Here is an 18,382-nt window from a genome sequence, read left to right as displayed (position 1 = left end):
AATGGGCTTGTCTACCATCATGGGACATGTATTACTTGTTTTATCCTGTGTTGTTACAGCCTTCAACCCAAATAACCGTTACTATTTTTTAATATTCGAACCCAAACCAAGCCAACCTCAAAAAGCACTAATCGCTCAGCACTAGAAATTCTACCTGCAGTGGTTTTCAAATGACAGGATCACAGGATACTCAGATGTCACAAAGGCTGTTTCTCTGATGGCTGAGATCACATCCTGTTTGAGGGGGTAAACAACAACATGGGGATTGATGTTAGAACCATTATATATCACTTGCTATAAGTCTCTGATCTGTGTCTGATCAATAACAGTAAATTCAAATGGATCTGCAGGTCTCAATTAGATGCCGTATCCATTTATGAACACAAGAGGGTAGACTTACCATATGTAATTTATACAAAAGTTGTGTGAATGATCAGACAAATCTGAATGAGTAAAATAGTGTTTTGTGTGTGTGAGAGTGTGTGTGTACCTTAAAGAGGATGTCAGTACACATGGCCTTGCCATGAGTGATGATAGGCTCCTGGTCTTCTCCTTTTCCATCCCAGCAGTCTAGTTCTACACACCTGACATCATACACATACAAAACAGTTGACATACTGTATATAAACACACACACACAACCCCCCATACCCTCCCCGCCACCATTTCACCCCTCCCCCCCCCCTACACTGACCCTCCCACACCTACCTGCAGCCGGAGAGCAGAACCTGTCTGTACATCTCCACAGAGGACTTTCCTCCAAACTGCCTCCCGGTCAGGTAGGTGTTGTGGGAGGAGGCGATGAAGTAGTGAGCCAGCGGCTGTTCCATGTCCTGGTACAGCTCCAGACAGTCCAGGAACACCGGGGCATTCTCATCTGACATCAGGTACCTGCAGAAGCCATCGCTGGACATACGGCCTGGGGGAGTGGAGGAGGGGGAGATGGAGAGTGTGTAAGGGGGTTTGCTAAATGTAACATAAATGACCTGAATCAGCTGAAGATCTGTCTTTTTCAGCCATCTATTTCCTGTGTTTGAGGGGTGAAAAAAATCCCCTTGTCACTTAAATCTCGATAGATTAATTGCTTTCATTTTACTGTAATGCATTACAGTATGTACCGGTATGTTAGCTAGTTACCATCCTAACATTAGTTGGCTACTAATACATGGAACTTGCCAGGCAGTATATTAACTATATGCTATCTAACTAACTACCCAATGTTAATTGATTTGATTATTCACGTCATTCTTAGCTAAGTGGTGTAGTGGTTGTGAGTTCTCAATAGACATGGTTAATTCTGCCCATCTAATCCGATTTCAGAGCCCTCTCGTCTGAGTACCAGAGCGCAGAATAACTGATGGATTTACGAAGGCACAACACCCGTTGAATATATGGCCGGGGTTACTAAACATTGGCAAAAAAATAGTAATTAAATTGTTGCCAGCAGCACAGTTACAGTCACCAGCGCTCTGGATAACATGAAAACTGCCTAACCAGCTCTGATTGGGAGAATAAATGGCGTTAGTGAGTTATTCTCTCATTTGTGTCTGGAAATAGTTAGCCAGTTAGCCTGGGTGCTTGACTGCCGTTGAGGCCAGAACGCTCGGATCAACCCTCCTCCTCGGCCAGAGTGTCCTAGAGCGAAACACTCTGAATTTACGAATGAACAATCTGACAATGCTCTGGTACTCCAGATTGAATTTACGAATGGACAATCTGACAATGCTCTGGTACTCCAGATTGAATTTACGAATGGACAATCTGACAATGCTCTGGTACTCCAGATTGAATTTACGAATGGACAATCTGACAATGCTCTGGTACTCCAGATTGAATTTACGAATGGACAATCTGACAATGCTCTGGTACTCCAGATTGAATTTACGAATGGACAATCTGACAATGCTCTGGTACTCCAGATTGAATATACGAATGGACAATCTGACAATGCTCTGGTACTCCAGATTGAATTTACGAATGGACAATCTGACAATGCTCTGGTACTCCAGATTGAATTTACGAATGGACAATCTGACAATGCTCTGGTACTCCAGATTGAATTTACGAATGGACAATCTGACAATGCTCTGGTACTCCAGATTGAATTTACGAACACATCTGAAATCGTAAAATGTTTAGTCTTTTGTTGTTGCATAGCAACAGCATCAACTTCCGGTAGACAGGCGACGCTGTATGTTAGTATGGGTATTCAAACACATTTATTGTTTTTCCATTATATCTTCGTCTGGGATTTATCGCACCGTCTAGACACTTAGATCACCAGAAAGAGAAGAAAGATGGGTGTTCATTTTTTATGCAATTAAAACAAGTTATAATTTAATACAGTTGAAATGTTTACAAATTAGATGCGCTGAAATGAAAGCAACTTTTGAAAATGAACACTCGGATTATAGTGATATTATGTCTGATTTCGCAAACAATGTAAAGTATGTTTAGATAGGTGTAATCTAGTGCCAAACATGTTGATTGTTAATCCAAAGGTATCCTGCTGTTGCCACTCTTGTTAAATTATGCAAGAGAACATGACAACAGTAATTAATGAGGCAGACTAGACAGAACAGGTGAGTGCAGGTAGGGTAGACAGGACAAGTGTTTGTGGTTGACGACAATAGACAATGGGCCTGATCAGACAGCTCAGAGCTTCTGCTCTTTTCTGTCCATAAAAACAAATGCATTGGTGGAAGAGGCAGGGCAGGAGCAAGGAAGGAGGGTGTGGTCAAGCAAGGCATCCCCCCGAGTCTAAATGCCTAAAAGGTTTTATCAGAACAGGCATAGATTAGTTATTCCATTTTGCTTTGGAGAATCCTCACTTTTTCTCCTACTCTCCATCCACTCCACTCTCACCTTTCTTCTTCACATCTGCATCTCTCTCTACATCCATCCCTCTCACCTTTCTTCTTGAGGTCTGGGTCTCTCTCTACATCCATCCCTCTCACCTTTCTTCTTGAGGTCTGGGTCTCTCTCTACATCCATCCCTCTCACCTTTCTTCTTGAGGTCTGGGTCTCTCTCTACATCCATCCCTCTCACCTTTCTTCTTGAGGTCTGGGTCTCTCTCGTACTTCTCGATGATCTGCATGGCTCGTTTTGGGTCGTAGAAGGGGAACAGGATCTCGTTTAGCCGCGGGTCGCGCTGATTCTGGATAAAGCAATGATACACAACACCGTCTCACTCACAAGCATATACTGTACACATGCACACTAAGGAAATATGTCCCATTCCTAACTTGAGAATTGTGAATGTAACTTAAACCTTTGTGTAAATCCCGCCATGGACAATAATGTATGCTTTTGGCAAAACTTTCAAGAAACTGTTTATTTATTTATTTTACTTTCAAGAAACTTTACGTGCACAAGTCATGTGACCAACTAGGTTTGAACCCGGTTTTTGTCTAAGTAGCACCAGACTATTTTAGCCTGCTGAGCCAATGCCTAGGAATGAACTCCTGGAGCTAACGGCAGCTTTCATGTCTCAAGCTAGCGTTAGGCTACTCATCATGCAAGCGTTGCTCACTGCACCACCTCTGCTACACACATCAGTCAGGTTAGGATTGGGACCATTATAACAAGAGACTAAACACACACACAGCTGACAAACAACAGAGAGTAACAGTTTAGACTGATACAGTGACAATGTATATAGTACTAACTCCGGTACAAACACATCTTTCATTTGTGGGTGTTCAAATGAAAACCAAAATGCTACAATTACTGATACAGAGCTACTGCAATGGGGTGGGTATTGGAGGTGTGTGTTAGCCAAAGGTAGGGAATGCGTGTGGTCTCACAAGCAGAGAGGGTAGAGATTCACACATCCGCAGGGATCATAACAACACCACTTGCCACTATAGCAGGTAACATTCACAGCCTTTGTACTAATGGGGATTCACTTCAGCATTGCACACAGAGAAAAGGCCTCACACACAGTAGATAGAAGTAGAAGCAGGTACGTTTTCAGCCAAAGCAGAGACCACTAGCACAAAAGAAAGTGAATAGGAACCAATATTGATCACTGTATTGTTGGGAAAGAGAAAGCAAGAAAAGCATTTCACTGTGCTAGTGCACGTGACAATAAAATGTGAAACTTGAAGGCAGGCAGGTAGCAAGTAGACAGAAATCAGACAAAATGGCCAAACAGAAAGCTCCTCCCTCCCCGGGTTGCCATGGTTACACAATCAGTCACAAGTAGGCGGGGCTGGGGAGAAATATACTGAACAAAAATATAAATGCAAACATGCAACAATTTCAACAATTTTACTGAGTTTCTATAAAGAAATCAGTCAATTGATATACATTCATAAGGCCCTAATCTATTTCACATGACTGGGCAAGCCACAGCCATGGGTGGGCCTGGCTCCCAAGTGGGAGGGCCTACAGTATGGCTGTGGCCCTGCCCAGTCATGTGAAATAGATTAGGGCCTAATGAATTTATTTAATTTGGCTGAAATTGGGGAGCCAGGCCCAGCCAATCAGAAGGGCTTTATTACAGACAGAAATACTCCTCAGTTTCATCAGCTGTCTGGGTGGCTGGTCTCTGACCATCCCGCAGGTGAAGAAACCGGATGTGGAGGTCCTGGGCTGGCGTGGTTACACGTGGTCTGTGGTGAGGCTAGTGGGGTGTACTGACAAATTCTCTAAAATGACGTTGGAGGCAGCTTATGGTAGAGAAATTAACATTAAATTCTCCGGAAACAGCTCTGTTGGACATTCCTGCAGTCAGCACGCCATTTGTATGCTCCCTCAAAACTTGATAAATCTGCGACATTGTGTTGTGTGACAAAACTGCACATTTTAGAGTGGCACATTTTGTCCCCAGCACGAGGTGCACCTGTGTAATGATCATACTGTTTAATCGACTTCTTGATATGCCACACCTGTCAGGTGGATGGAATTTCTTGGCAAAGGAGAAATGCTCCCTAACAGGGATGTTAACAAATTTGTGCTCAACATTTGAGCCGAAGTAAGCTTTTTGTGCTTAATATTTTAGCTCATGAAACATGGGACCAACACTTTACATGTTGCGTTTATATTTTTGTTCAGTATAGGTCGGGGATGGTGGAAAGCAGCTGAGAGGGGCAGGATGAAGTTACCCCTACAGACACTGATCTAAGATCAGTTTTGCATTGTATCTCCCAATTGTTCCCCATTTTTCAACTTCATATTCATCATCTCCAGCACCACCACAACATATGTGAAAATGGTGTGTTTCTATGTTTACAGTAACAAATATATAGGAAGATGTGTTTCCAATGACATCTGTCTTATTCGTGTGATTTTCACCAATTGTAAGTAGGCATTGCCTACGAATTGCCTTCGTAATATTTTTTACACAGAACATAGAAACACGCCATTTTCACACATGTTGATGATGGGGAGGTGCTGGAGATGATGAATATGATGGTGAAATGTTCCTTTAAGGATTTGAGGAGGGTCATCTGAAACGGATCCTATATCATTGCCGAAGAGCAACTTCTACCCCGTGTCAGGTGAGAGGGTAGGGGTCAAGCAGTCAAACAGAGAAGTTAATGAATGATAAAGAGCTTACTTCATTCAGAAAGCTGACTAACTGGTCTACGTTTAAAAAATCACTTTTGTCCCCATTGCTGCAAAGGAATTAATTAGAAAAACAAAATGTTATGTTTCTTAAAAACCCTCTCAGCCAGTCAGCCAGTGACTAGAAAGCAGAGGGTTTTTCTAAAGGGTCAAAATAGAACAATGGCGTGTTACATTTTATTATCAACATTTCTGTAACATGTTAAAATCACCACAGGTCGAACATTTAAATACTGTTGAGTTAGTTTAAAACAAACAAGTTAATGTGTCACTGTTTAAGCAGGTTACGTTTCCCAGGGTTTATTAGTAGATCTCTCAACCAAACACCAACATACTTACAACACGTTCTCTCTCACTCTTCTACTCCGTCATGCACATACAGTGTCTACACTACAGCCATCAACACAACAGTTGAACAAACGGTCATTACTAAATATCTCATTACTATCAGAACCACAGCTGGGAAAATATATAGCAATACAATGTTGTAGATATTGTACTGTAAATGTCTTCCCAGTGAGCAAAACTGGATGAAAAGACATCCTTAACTGGATTGTGTGATTTCAGACCTTGTTACTCCTACACTGACTGCACACTTAGATGTGACTAGCATTGAGGGTGCAGTTAGCTTTCTACAGTAGGCTGAAGGAGAACAGAGTAGCTATTGAGGGTAGAGAGTACAGTAAAAGAGGTCTGGGGAGTAGAGCTAGTGACAACTCACATTCTGTTGAAGAGTTCCTGGATGTCAGTACGAGGGCAGATCTTCTGAGTCAGGGCGTAGAAGATGTCAAAGGGGAAGGCTGAGTCTTCTATCTCCTCACTCTGAGGGAGATAACGTTATACACTGATTGTACAAAACATTAAGAACACCTGCTCTTTCCATGACGTAGACTGGCCAGGTGAATCCAGGTGAAAGCTGTGATCCCTTATTGATGTTACTTGTTAAATCCACTTCAATCAGTGTAGATTAAGGGGAGGAGACAGGTTAAAGAAGGAGTTTTAAGCCTTGAGACAATGGAGACATGGATTGTGTATGTGTACCATTCAGAAGGTGAATGGGCAAGACAAAAGATTTAAGTGACTTTGAACGGGGTATGGTAGTAGGTGCCAGAATTGTTTACGCTCAACAGTTTCCTGTGTGTATCAAGAATGGTCCACCACCCAAAGGACGTCCAGCCAACTTGACACAACTAAAAAAGCATTGGGAAGCATTGGAGTCAACATGGGCCAGCATCCCTGTGGAAGGCTTTCGACACCTTGTAGAGTCCCTGCCCTGACGAATTGAGAAGGGTGGGTGTAAATCAATATTAGGAAGGTGTTCCTAATGTTGATCCGACGATAGCAAGTTACCATAAACAACATCAGACAAACACGCCATGAACACACACAAGCACACACACACACGTCCACGTTACCTTTCCACTAGGCAGACCCAGTTCCTTCAGAGCCTGAAAGATTCCTTTCTCTGTTTTCCCAGATGCAAATGTCCGTGTGATGCTGAACCAGAGAGGAGAGAGTCAGCTGTCATCACAAAGTTCACCAATCAAATGACTGCTGATAAATGTTGTTACTGTGTCTCACGTTCTCACTGGGATCTTGCCGTTCACATTGGTCAGAAAGCACATCCTCATCCAACTGAAAAATAGGAAAGATACAACACATGTTGAGGTGTGCGTGTTTCTTGAAGCAGAACATAGGACGGACGTGGTTGAGGTGTGTGTGTGTGTGTGTATCTGTGTCTGTGTGTGTAATGTTGTATGAATTTGTGTGTGTGTTTGTCTGTGTGTGTTTACTAATGTGTGTGTGTGTTCACAACTGTTTGTGTGTTTACTAATGTGTGTGTGTTTACTAATGTGTGTGTGTTCACTACTGTGTGTGTGTGTTTACTAATGTGTGTGTTCACTACTGTGTGTGTGTGTGTGTTTACTACTTACTATGTGTGTGTGTGTGTTTGTGTGTGTATACTCACTGTTTCTTGAGGCAGGTCATAGGACAGACGTTATTGGCTCTGAAGTTGTGGATCACTGACCTCAAACCCTCTGTCCACTTCTGAAAACAAACAAACACACACACACTTCTCTGGCTGTTTGTTTACTCACAGCGTATCTTTTTCTCTGTGTTTATGTGTGTTCTCTCCTCTCTCACAGTGTATCTGTTTACATCTCTGAGCAGCCACAGCTAAACAGCCTGATGCAGGCACACAGCCACCCTGTCTGTGACCAGGGGTCTCCTTCTCTTCTTTCTCCAGACAAATATATGACTCCCACCTGCACTCTCTACCCCACTCCATCCAAGGTGTGTGTGTGTACGTGCATGCGCGCGCATGTTTGATTGTGTATGTCTAAGGGCGGGAGTGTGTTGTGGAGAGGTTGGATACGTGTGTATGTGTATTGTTCCCAGGGTATGTTGATGAGAATAACTGTGTCAGCTTTCCAGGTCTACTGCTTAAGGCAACTAGCCCGCTGAGAGTGTGAGATGGTGTGTGTGTACATGTGTGTCTGTATATGAGATAGCAAGAGAATGAGGTAGCATGAATGAACATGTGTGTGTGTATCTCTGTGTGACCTTCAAGCTCGGCTGATGAAGGCCACTCTAGGTAGTTTATTATTAATGATTTGGCATTCCGCCTTCTACAGTGTTGACACCCTGTTAACCATTTCCACTCACTCGCTCTCTCCATCTCTCTGTCTTCATCTCTCTTTCTTTCATGTTTTCGCTATCAACATGTCTTATGATGAATCAAACTAAAACAACTACATCAAACAAGTCATCATCAGTTCACTGATATATCATCTGTTGGCTTCTTCAGTAATCACAAAATAAATGTGTCTTCTGGCTGGCTAGCAACTGTTTTCCCTGTCACCACTAGAGGGCAATGTTTAACCAGGGCTTGATGAGAGAAAGAGAGAGAGAGAGAGAGGGGGGGGAGAGAGAGATGTGTTCTAAGATGGCTCAGAGTGTGAGAGAGAGAGAGAGAGAGATGTGTTCTAAGATGGCTCAGAGTGTGAGAGAGAGAGAGAGAGAGATGTGTTCTAAGATGGCTCAGAGTGTGAGAGAGAGAGAGAGAGAGAGAGAGAGAGAGAGAGAGAGAGGGATGAGAGAGAGGTAGAGAGGTATTTCTCCTCAGCCACTCCACCCCTGGGGCCAGATGAGATGGAACACAGGTGTTCCCAAACCTTTTCACTCAGGGCCACCCTTCCAGCATTGGAGAAAATCCCTATTTCTATGGGCAAAAGCACTGTTCATGACACAAGCCTGTGTGTTTGCCTTACCCTAGCATTGTCTGGTAATGTGTATTTACCATAGCTGTGTCAGGCCTGGTTGACCAGATCAGTAATATGTGTAATGTTATATTAATGTTGTATGAATGTTGTATTAGCATTGAGTGTATACCCTAGCCGTATCTGGTAATGTGTATTTACCATAGCTGTGTCAGGCCTGGTTAACCAGATCAGTAATATGTGTAATGTTATTTTAATGTTGTATGAATGTTGTGTTAGCATTGTGTATACCCTAGCAGTGTCTGGGTTGTCAGCCACCATGTACATGAAGACCAGGTTGACCAGATCAGTAATATGTGTAATGTTATATTAATGTTGTATGAATGTTGTATTAGCATTGTGTATACCCTAGCAGTGTCTGGGTTGTCAGCCACCATGTACATGAAGACCAGGTTGACCAGATCAGTAATATGTGTAATGTTATATTAATGTTGTATGAATGTTGTATTAGCATTGTGTATACCCTAGCAGTGTCTGGGTTGTCAGCCACCATGTACATGAAGACCAGGTTGACCAGATCAGTAATATGTGTAATGTTATATTAATGTTGTATGAATGTTGTATTAGCATTGTGTATACCCTAGCAGTGTCTGGGTTGTCAGCCACCATGTACATGAAGACCAGGTTGACCAGATCAGTAATATGTGTAATGTTATATTAATGTTGTATGAATGTTGTATTAGCATTGTGTATACCCTAGCAGTGTCTGGGCTGTCAGCCACCATGTACATGAAGGACAGGTTGACGAGGTCGGTGCCGCTGCAAACGCAGATGACACATCCTTCCAGCTCCTCCTCCTTCTTCCCCGCTGCCTCAAACAAAGACAGGATCTTAGGGTCCTACAGAGAGAGAGAGGAAGAGTCATTATCATTCCATTGATTAACCACTTTATCTGGAAAATCCATTTTTCAACGTAATAGGGAGTAATTGAGGATCCCTCCTTTTGAACAATCTAGTACAAGCAGAACATCTGTCGTGTGACTGAATCAACTGGATAACAACAGACGATTCATTCCCCTTTTTGAACTATCTAGTACAAGCAGAATATCTGTCGTGTGACTGAATCAACTGGATAACAACAGACGATTCATTCCCCTTTTTGAACTATCTAGTACAAGCAGAATATCTGTCGTGTGACTGAATCAACTGGATAACAACAGACGATTCATTCCCCTTTTTGAACTATCTAGTACAAGCAGAATATCTGTCGTGTGACTGAATCAACTGGATAACAACAGACGATTCATTCCCCTTTTTGAACTATCTAGTACAAGCAGAATATCTGTCGTGTGACTGAATCAACTGGATAACAACAGACGATTCATTCCCCCTTTTGAACTATCTAGTACAAGCAGAATATCTGTCGTGTGACTGAATCAACTGGATAACAACAGACGATTAATTCTGCAAGGCCAGCTTCTGTTTATTAATGCTAATACAGACAATTATCATCAATGTGATTCTTTTTTCTGGGTTCATTGATTTAGCACCAATAGTTCAGTGTGATGGTGTAATTCAGTTAGGAGTCCAACAGAGATCAGCCATGAGATAAGTGGCTCTTTGTCTGTTGTTTACCAAGAAGAACACGTCCCCTTACCATACACACAGGGAGGGACACAGCCTTACACACACCACACACACATGTACTCCATGAACAGACGCATGCACACACACACTGTCTCACACCTAGAGCACCTTCCGTTCTGTCAACAATACACACCGATGTGATTTCTTAAAGATGTTTGAGTATTTGTTCGGAGCGGTGCAATGGGTTTATTCTCAGACGTTTCAGAGAAAGACACCTTAATTATAGTCAGGCATCTGTATAAGAACTCCCTCAGGACCCTGGGTCCTTCCATAATTCATGTTGCCCACTTGATGCCAAATATTACACTACAGCAGGATACGACCACGGAATTACTGAGGCAGTCAATATTTAATGGAGGGAAAAGCTGTGTGTGTGTGTGTGTGTGTGTGTGTGTGTGTGTGTGTGTGTGTGTGTGCGTGTGCCTGTGTTCAGCCATGATGTTCATGAAAAGAATACTCTGTGGTTAATGTTGGCTCTATCTTCAACAAATCCTTTCTGTTTAAAGAAAGCAGAAAGGTATTTCAGCAAAACATAACAGCCTAGACATTGACATACACAGCTTTCAATCCAAGAGTACTGAATAGCGTTTTGTCTGTTGGAAATCATTTTTCTATCGAGTCAACTAACTATATTCTAGAGGAATTGTTACAGTATCCCTCCCAGGTAAGAAACATCATCCAAGGTCAAATAACAGGCTTTAGATACAGCTAGAAACCTGGAGGGTTATAAACATTAAAGTATTCAATATTTAATGTTGCTGAATGTAGATGTACTTGGTCTAGGATCTGAAGGGCAACGAGCAGCAGTAAGCTATATTTCACCAACATTTCCTTTAGCATTCACTACTACTACTGATCAATAGTGTATTAACGGTGGAGGGAACAGTGGTTCAACAGACTAACTCTGTCCTGTTCGCTCTGTTCTGTTGCCTTGGACACTTCAAGTACCGCTGCCCTTAGTGACGTCACCGTCACCCCAATTATGACTTGGCCCTCAGGCTGGAATGGTAGGGTCGTAAGGTCGAGGAGATGGAGAGAAAGACGGAGAGGTAGAGAGTAAAAAAAGAGCGGGTGGGAGGGCATGAAGGTTGTTTGAAAGAGGGATGGACGGAGGGTGGGATAGAGGGAGGGAGGGTGGATGGAATAGAGAGAGGGAAGGAGGATGGGATAGAGGGAGGGAGGGATAGAGGGAGGGAGGGTGGGATAGAGGGAGGATGGGATAGAGGGAGGGAGGGTGGATGGAATAGAGGGGGGGAAGGAGGATGGGATAGAGGGAGGGAGGGTGGGATAGAGGGAGAGAGGGTGGGATAGAGGGAGAGAGGGTGGGATAGAGGGAGGGTGGGATAGAGGGAGAGAGGGTGGGTGGGATAGAGGGAGGGGGGGTGGGATAGAGGGAGGGAGGGTGGGATAGAGGGAGGGAGGGAGGATGGGATAGAGGGAGGGAGGGAGGATGGGATAGAGGGAGGGAGGATGGGATAGAGGGAGGGAGGGTGGGATAGAGGGAGGGAGGATGGGATAGAGGGAGGGAGGATGGCATAGAGGGAGGGAGGATGGGATAGAGGGAGGGAGGGTGGGATAGAGGGAGGGAGGATGGGATAGAGGGAGGGAGGGTGGGATAGAGGGAGGGAGGATGGGACAGAGGGAGGTGGGGTGGGATAGAGGGAGGGAGGATGGGATAGAGGGAGGGAGGGTGGATGGGATAGAGGGAGGATGGGATAGAGGGAGAGAGGGTGGATGAGATAGAGGGAGGGAGGATGGGATAGAGGGAGGGAGGGTGGGATAGAGGGAGGAAGGGTGGATGGGATAGAGGGAGGGAGGGTGGATGGGATAGAGGGAGGGAGGGTGGATGCGATAGAGGGAGGGAGGGTGGATGGAATAGAGGGGGGGAAGGAGGATGGGATAGAGGGAGGGAGGGTGGGATAGAGGGAGGGAGGGTGGGATAGAGGGAGGATGGGATAGAGGGAGGGAGGGTGGATGGAATAGAGGGAGGGAGGGTGGATGGGATAGAGGGAGGGAGGATGGATGGGATAGAGGGAGGGAGGATGGCATAGAGGGAGGGAGGATGGGATAGAGGGAGGGAGGATGGGATAGAAGGAGGGAGGATGGGATAGAGGGAGGGAGGGTGGGATAGAGGGAGGGGGGTGGGATAGAGGGAGGGGGGGTGGGATAGAGGGAGGGAGGTTGGGATAGAGGGAGGGAGGATGGGATAGAGGGAGGGATAGAAAGGGGTGAAATTGTGTTTCCATAATCTCACCCTTGGAACGGCTCCGACTCGAATACTGTTGATCAGAGAACATTCTAGAACCTGGCCCTCCTGTAGAGAGAGAAACAGGTGGAGGGATATAGGAGAGCGAGAGAAAGAGAGAGAGTGAGAGAGAGAGAGAGAGAGAGAGAGAGAGAGAGAGAGAGAGAGAGAGAAAATAGAGATCTCGTCAATGCCAAATAAAACAGACATACTCCGACCCCACCTCCCCTAGCTTTGTCTGATTACTGTAGCAACCTGACTGTCACTTCCAGAAGTCCCATAGACATTTTGTCTACAGCTAGTGACAAGACATGTCTGTTCTCAAGGACACACCCCAAGTAGCATGGATAAATACAGTACCTTAGAGAGATACAGTAATATTATACATTGCTATCCTCTTACACAACGGCTAAATCACAATGGTGTGACGGTTAATAACAATGGGCTTCCTCTCCAACCAGCATTACCCTAAACCATCAGTAGCCAACCCTCCTAATTGGAAGACTCAGGTGTGCTAGAGCAGGGCTGGAACAAAAGCCTGCAGACCCAGTATCTAACTCGCCAGGAGTAGGGTATAGGCTACCATTGCCTTATAAGTGGTGATAAATGCTGTAGTTAGCGAGAATAACTGTTAGTGAGGATATGGGCCTATATCTCCTCTATAGGGAGGGTTCATTTCACACAGCTCTCTCAATGGCTCCATTCTATACCACTGTCTTTCTTTATCTCTCTGAATAAACTCCATTCTATACCACTGTCTTTCTCTCTCTCTGAATAAACTCCATTCTATACCACTGTCTTTCTCTCACTCTGAATAAACTCCATTCTATTCCACTATCTTTCTCTCTCTGAATAAACTCCATTCTATTCCACTATCTTTCTTTCTCTGAATAAACTCCATTCTATACCACTATCTTTCTTTCTTTCTCTGAATAAACTCCATTCTATACCACTATCTTTCTCTCTCTGAATAAACTCCATTCTATTCCACTATCTTTCTTTCTCTGAATAAACTCCATTCTATACCACTATCTTTCTTTCTTTCTCTGAATAAACTCCATTCTATACCACTGTCTTTCTTTCTTTCTCTGAATAAACTCCATTCTATACCACTATCTTTCTCTCTCTGAATAAACTCCATGCTATACCACTGTCTTTCTCTCTCTGAATAAACTCCATTCTATACCACTATCTTTCTCTCTCTGAATAAACTCCATTCTATACCACTGTCTTTCTTTCTCTGAATAAACTCCATTCTATTCCACTATCTTTCTTTCTCTGAATAAACTCCATTCTATTCCACTATCTTTCTTTCTCTGAATAAACTCCATTCTATACCACTATCTTTCTCTCTCTGAATAAACTCCATTCTATACCACTGTCTTTCTCTCTCTGAATAAACTCCATTCTATACCACTGTCTTTCTCTCTCTCTGAATAAACTCCATTCTATTCCACTATCTTTCTCTCTCTGAATAAACTCCATTCTATTCCACTATCTTTCTTTCTCTGAATAAACTCCATTCTATACCACTATCTTTCTCTCTCTGAATAAACTCCATTCTATTCCACTGTCTTTCTTTCTCTCTCTGAATAAACTCCATTCTATACCACTGTCTTTCTTTCTCTCTCTGAATAAACTCCATTCTATACCACTGTCTTTCTTTCTCTCTCTGAATAAACTCCATTCTATACCACTGTCTTTCTCTCTCTGAATAAACTCCATTCTATACCACTATCTTTCTCTCTCTGAATAAACTCCATTCTATACCACTGTCTTTCTTTCTCTCTGAATAAACTCCATTCTATTCCACTGTCTTTCTTTCTCTGAATAAACTCCATTCTATACCACTGTCTTTCTTTCTCTCTCTGAATAAACTCCATTCTATACCACTGTCTTTCTTTCTCTCTGAATAAACTCCATTCTATACCACTGTCTTTCTTTCTCTCTCTGAATAAACTCCATTCTATACCACTGTCTTTCTCTCTCTGAATAAACTCCATTCTATACCACTATCTTTCTCTCTCTGAATAAACTCCATTCTATACCACTGTCTTTCTCTCTCTGAATAAACTCCATTCTATACCACTGTCTTTCTCTCTCTGAATAAACTCCATTCTATACCACTGTCTTTCTTTCTCTCTCTGAATAAACTCCATTCTATACCACTGTCTTTCTTTCTCTCTGAATAAACTCCATTCTATACCACTGTCTTTCTCTCTCTGAATAAACTCCATTCTATACCACTGTCTTTCTTTCTCTGAATAAACTCCATTCTATACCACTGTCTTTCTCTCTCTGAATAAACTCCATTCTATACCACTGTCTTTTTCTCTCTCTGAATAAACTCCATTCTATACCACTGTCTTTCTCTCTCTCTGAATAAACTCCATTCTATTCCACTGTCTTTCTTTCTCTCTCTGAATAAACTCCATTCTATACCACTGTCTTTCTCTCTCTGAATAAACTCCATTCTATACCACTGTCTTTCTCTCTCTGAATAAACTCCATTCTATTCCACTGTCTTTCTTTCTCTGAATAAACTCCATTCTATACCACTGTCTTTCTTTCTCTCTGAATAAACTCCATTCTATACCACTGTCTTTTTCTCTCTCTGAATAAACTCCATTCTATACCACTGTCTTTCTCTCTCTCTGAATAAACTCCATTCTATTCCACTGTCTTTCTTTCTCTCTCTGAATAAACTCCATTCTATACCACTGTCTTTCTTTCTCTGAATAAACTCCATTCTATTCCACTATCTTTCTTTCTCTGAATAAACTCCATTCTATTCCACTATCTTTCTTTCTCTGAATAAACTCCATTCTATACCACTATCTTTCTCTCTCTGAATAAACTCCATTCTATACCACTGTCTTTCTCTCTCTGAATAAACTCCATTCTATACCACTGTCTTTCTCTCTCTCTGAATAAACTCCATTCTATTCCACTATCTTTCTCTCTCTGAATAAACTCCATTCTATTCCACTATCTTTCTTTCTCTGAATAAACTCCATTCTATACCACTATCTTTCTCTCTCTGAATAAACTCCATTCTATTCCACTGTCTTTCTTTCTCTCTCTGAATAAACTCCATTCTATACCACTGTCTTTCTTTCTCTCTCTGAATAAACTCCATTCTATACCACTGTCTTTCTTTCTCTCTCTGAATAAACTCCATTCTATACCACTGTCTTTCTCTCTCTGAATAAACTCCATTCTATACCACTATCTTTCTCTCTCTGAATAAACTCCATTCTATACCACTGTCTTTCTTTCTCTCTGAATAAACTCCATTCTATTCCACTGTCTTTCTTTCTCTTAATAAACTCCATTCTATACCACTGTCTTTCTTTCTCTCTCTGAATAAACTCCATTCTATACCACTGTCTTTCTTTCTCTCTGAATAAACTCCATTCTATACCACTGTCTTTCTTTCTCTCTCTGAATAAACTCCATTCTATACCACTGTCTTTCTCTCTCTGAATAAACTCCATTCTATACCACTATCTTTCTCTCTCTGAATAAACTCCATTCTATACCACTGTCTTTCTCTCTCTGAATAAACTCCATTCTATACCACTGTCTTTCTCTCTCTGAATAAACTCCATTCTATACCACTGTCTTTCTTTCTCTCTCTGAATAAACTCCATTCTATACCACTGTCTTTCTTTCTCTCTGAATAAACTCCATTCTATACCACTGTCTTTCTCTCTCTGAATAAACTCCATTCTATACCACTGTCTTTCTTTCTCTGAATAAACTCCATTCTATACCACTGTCTTTCTCTCTCTGAATAAACTCCATTCTATACCACTGTCTTTTTCTCTCTCTGAATAAACTCCATTCTATACCACTGTCTTTCTCTCTCTCTGAATAAACTCCATTCTATTCCACTGTCTTTCTTTCTCTCTCTGAATAAACTCCATTCTATACCACTGTCTTTCTCTCTCTGAATAAACTCCATTCTATACCACTGTCTTTCTCTCTCTGAATAAACTCCATTCTATTCCACTGTCTTTCTTTCTCTGAATAAACTCCATTCTATACCACTGTCTTTCTTTCTCTCTGAATAAACTCCATTCTATACCACTGTCTTTTTCTCTCTCTGAATAAACTCCATTCTATACCACTGTCTTTCTCTCTCTCTGAATAAACTCCATTCTATTCCACTGTCTTTCTTTCTCTCTCTGAATAAACTCCATTCTATACCACTGTCTTTCTCTCTCTGAATAAACTCCATTCTATACCACTGTCTTTCTTTCTCTCTCTGAATAAACTCCATTCTATACCACTGTCTTTCTTTCTCTGAATGAACTCCATTCTATACCACTGTCTTTCTCTCTCTCTGAATAAACTCCATTCTATACCACTGTCTTTCTTTCTCTCTCTGAATAAACTCCATTCTATACCACTGTCTTTCTCTCTCTGAATAAACTCCATTCTATTCCACTGTTTCTTTCTCTGAATAAACTCCATTCTATACCACTGTCTTTCTTTCTCTCTGAATAAACTCCATTCTATTCCACTGTCTTTCTCTCTCTGAATAAACTCCATTCTATACCACTGTCTTTCTTTCTCTGAATGAACTCCATTCTATACCACTGTCTTTCTCTCTCTGAATAAACACCATTCTATACCACTGTCTTTCTTTCTCTGAATAAACTCCATTCTATACCACTGTCTTTCTTTCTCTCTGAATAAACTCCATTCTATACCACTGTCTTTCTTTCTCTGAATAAACTCCATTCTATGCCACTGTCTTTCTCTCTCTGAATAAACACCATTCTATACCACTGTCTTTCTTTCTCTGAATAAACTCCATTCTATACCACTGTCTTTCTTTCTCTCTGAATAAACTCCATTCTATACCACTGTCTTTCTCTCTCTGAATAAACTCCATTCTATACCACTGTCTTTCTTTCTCTGAATGAACTCCATTCTATACCACTGTCTTTCTCTCTCTGAATAAACACCATTCTATACCACTGTCTTTCTTTCTCTGAATAAACTCCATTCTATACCACTGTCTTTCTCTCTCTGAATAAACTCCATTCTATACCACTATCTTTCTCTCTCTGAATAAACACCATTCTATACCACTGTCTTTCTTTCTCTGAATAAACTCCATTCTATTCCACTGTCTTTCTTTCTCTGAATAAACTCCATTCTATACCACTGTCTTTCTCTCTCTGAATAAACACCATTCTATACCACTGTCTTTCTTTCTCTGAATAAACTCCATTCTATACCACTGTCTTTCTTTCTCTCTGAATAAACTCCATTCTATACCACTGTCTTTCTCTCTCTGAATAAACTCCATTCTATACCACTGTCTTTCTTTCTCTGAATGAACTCCATTCTATACCACTGTCTTTCTCTCTCTGAATAAACACCATTCTATACCACTGTCTTTCTTTCTCTGAATAAACTCCATTCTATACCACTGTCTTTCTCTCTCTGAATAAACTCCATTCTATACCACTATCTTTCTCTCTCTGAATAAACACCATTCTATACCACTGTCTTTCTTTCTCTGAATAAACACCATTCTATACCACTGTCTTTCTTTCTCTGAATAAACTCCATTCTATACCAGTCTTTCTTTCTCTGAATAAACTCCATTCTATACCACTGTCTTTCTTTCTCTCTGAATAAACTCCATTCTATACCACTGTCTTTCTCTCTCTGAATAAA

At 41.8% G+C, this 18,382-nt stretch overlaps 1 protein-coding gene across 3 annotated transcripts in view; it reads right to left on the bottom strand.

Annotated features, from left to right (window-relative positions):
• LOC110522448 (1-phosphatidylinositol 4,5-bisphosphate phosphodiesterase beta-4) overlaps window positions 1-18,382 on the bottom strand; it is a 142,866-nt gene that overhangs the window by 53,377 nt on the left and 71,107 nt on the right. For 2 of the 3 annotated variants that reach the window (XM_036976061.2, XM_036976062.2), the window contains exons 6-16: window positions 12,695-12,754; window positions 9,549-9,692; window positions 7,542-7,621; window positions 7,154-7,207; window positions 6,988-7,069; window positions 6,294-6,394; window positions 5,565-5,622; window positions 3,050-3,158; window positions 709-919; window positions 491-584; window positions 155-234 (exon numbers count right to left, since the gene is read on the bottom strand). In XM_036976061.2, coding sequence (XP_036831956.2) covers window positions 155-234; window positions 491-584; window positions 709-919; window positions 3,050-3,158; window positions 5,565-5,622; window positions 6,294-6,394; window positions 6,988-7,069; window positions 7,154-7,207; window positions 7,542-7,621; window positions 9,549-9,692; window positions 12,695-12,754 — 1,073 coding nt within the window. The remainder of the gene's footprint in view (window positions 1-154; window positions 235-490; window positions 585-708; window positions 920-3,049; window positions 3,159-5,564; window positions 5,623-6,293; window positions 6,395-6,987; window positions 7,070-7,153; window positions 7,208-7,541; window positions 7,622-9,548; window positions 9,693-12,694; window positions 12,755-18,382) is intronic. The other variant, XM_090233087.1, reaches the window with a different exon arrangement.

The sequence above is a fragment of the Oncorhynchus mykiss genome, chromosome 4 (assembly GCF_057628025.1).
Source record: "Oncorhynchus mykiss isolate SJ-2025 chromosome 4, ASM5762802v1, whole genome shotgun sequence".
NCBI classification, from domain to species: Eukaryota; Metazoa; Chordata; class Actinopteri; order Salmoniformes; family Salmonidae; genus Oncorhynchus; species Oncorhynchus mykiss.
This window is presented reverse-complemented; position numbering and strand designations above follow the sequence as displayed.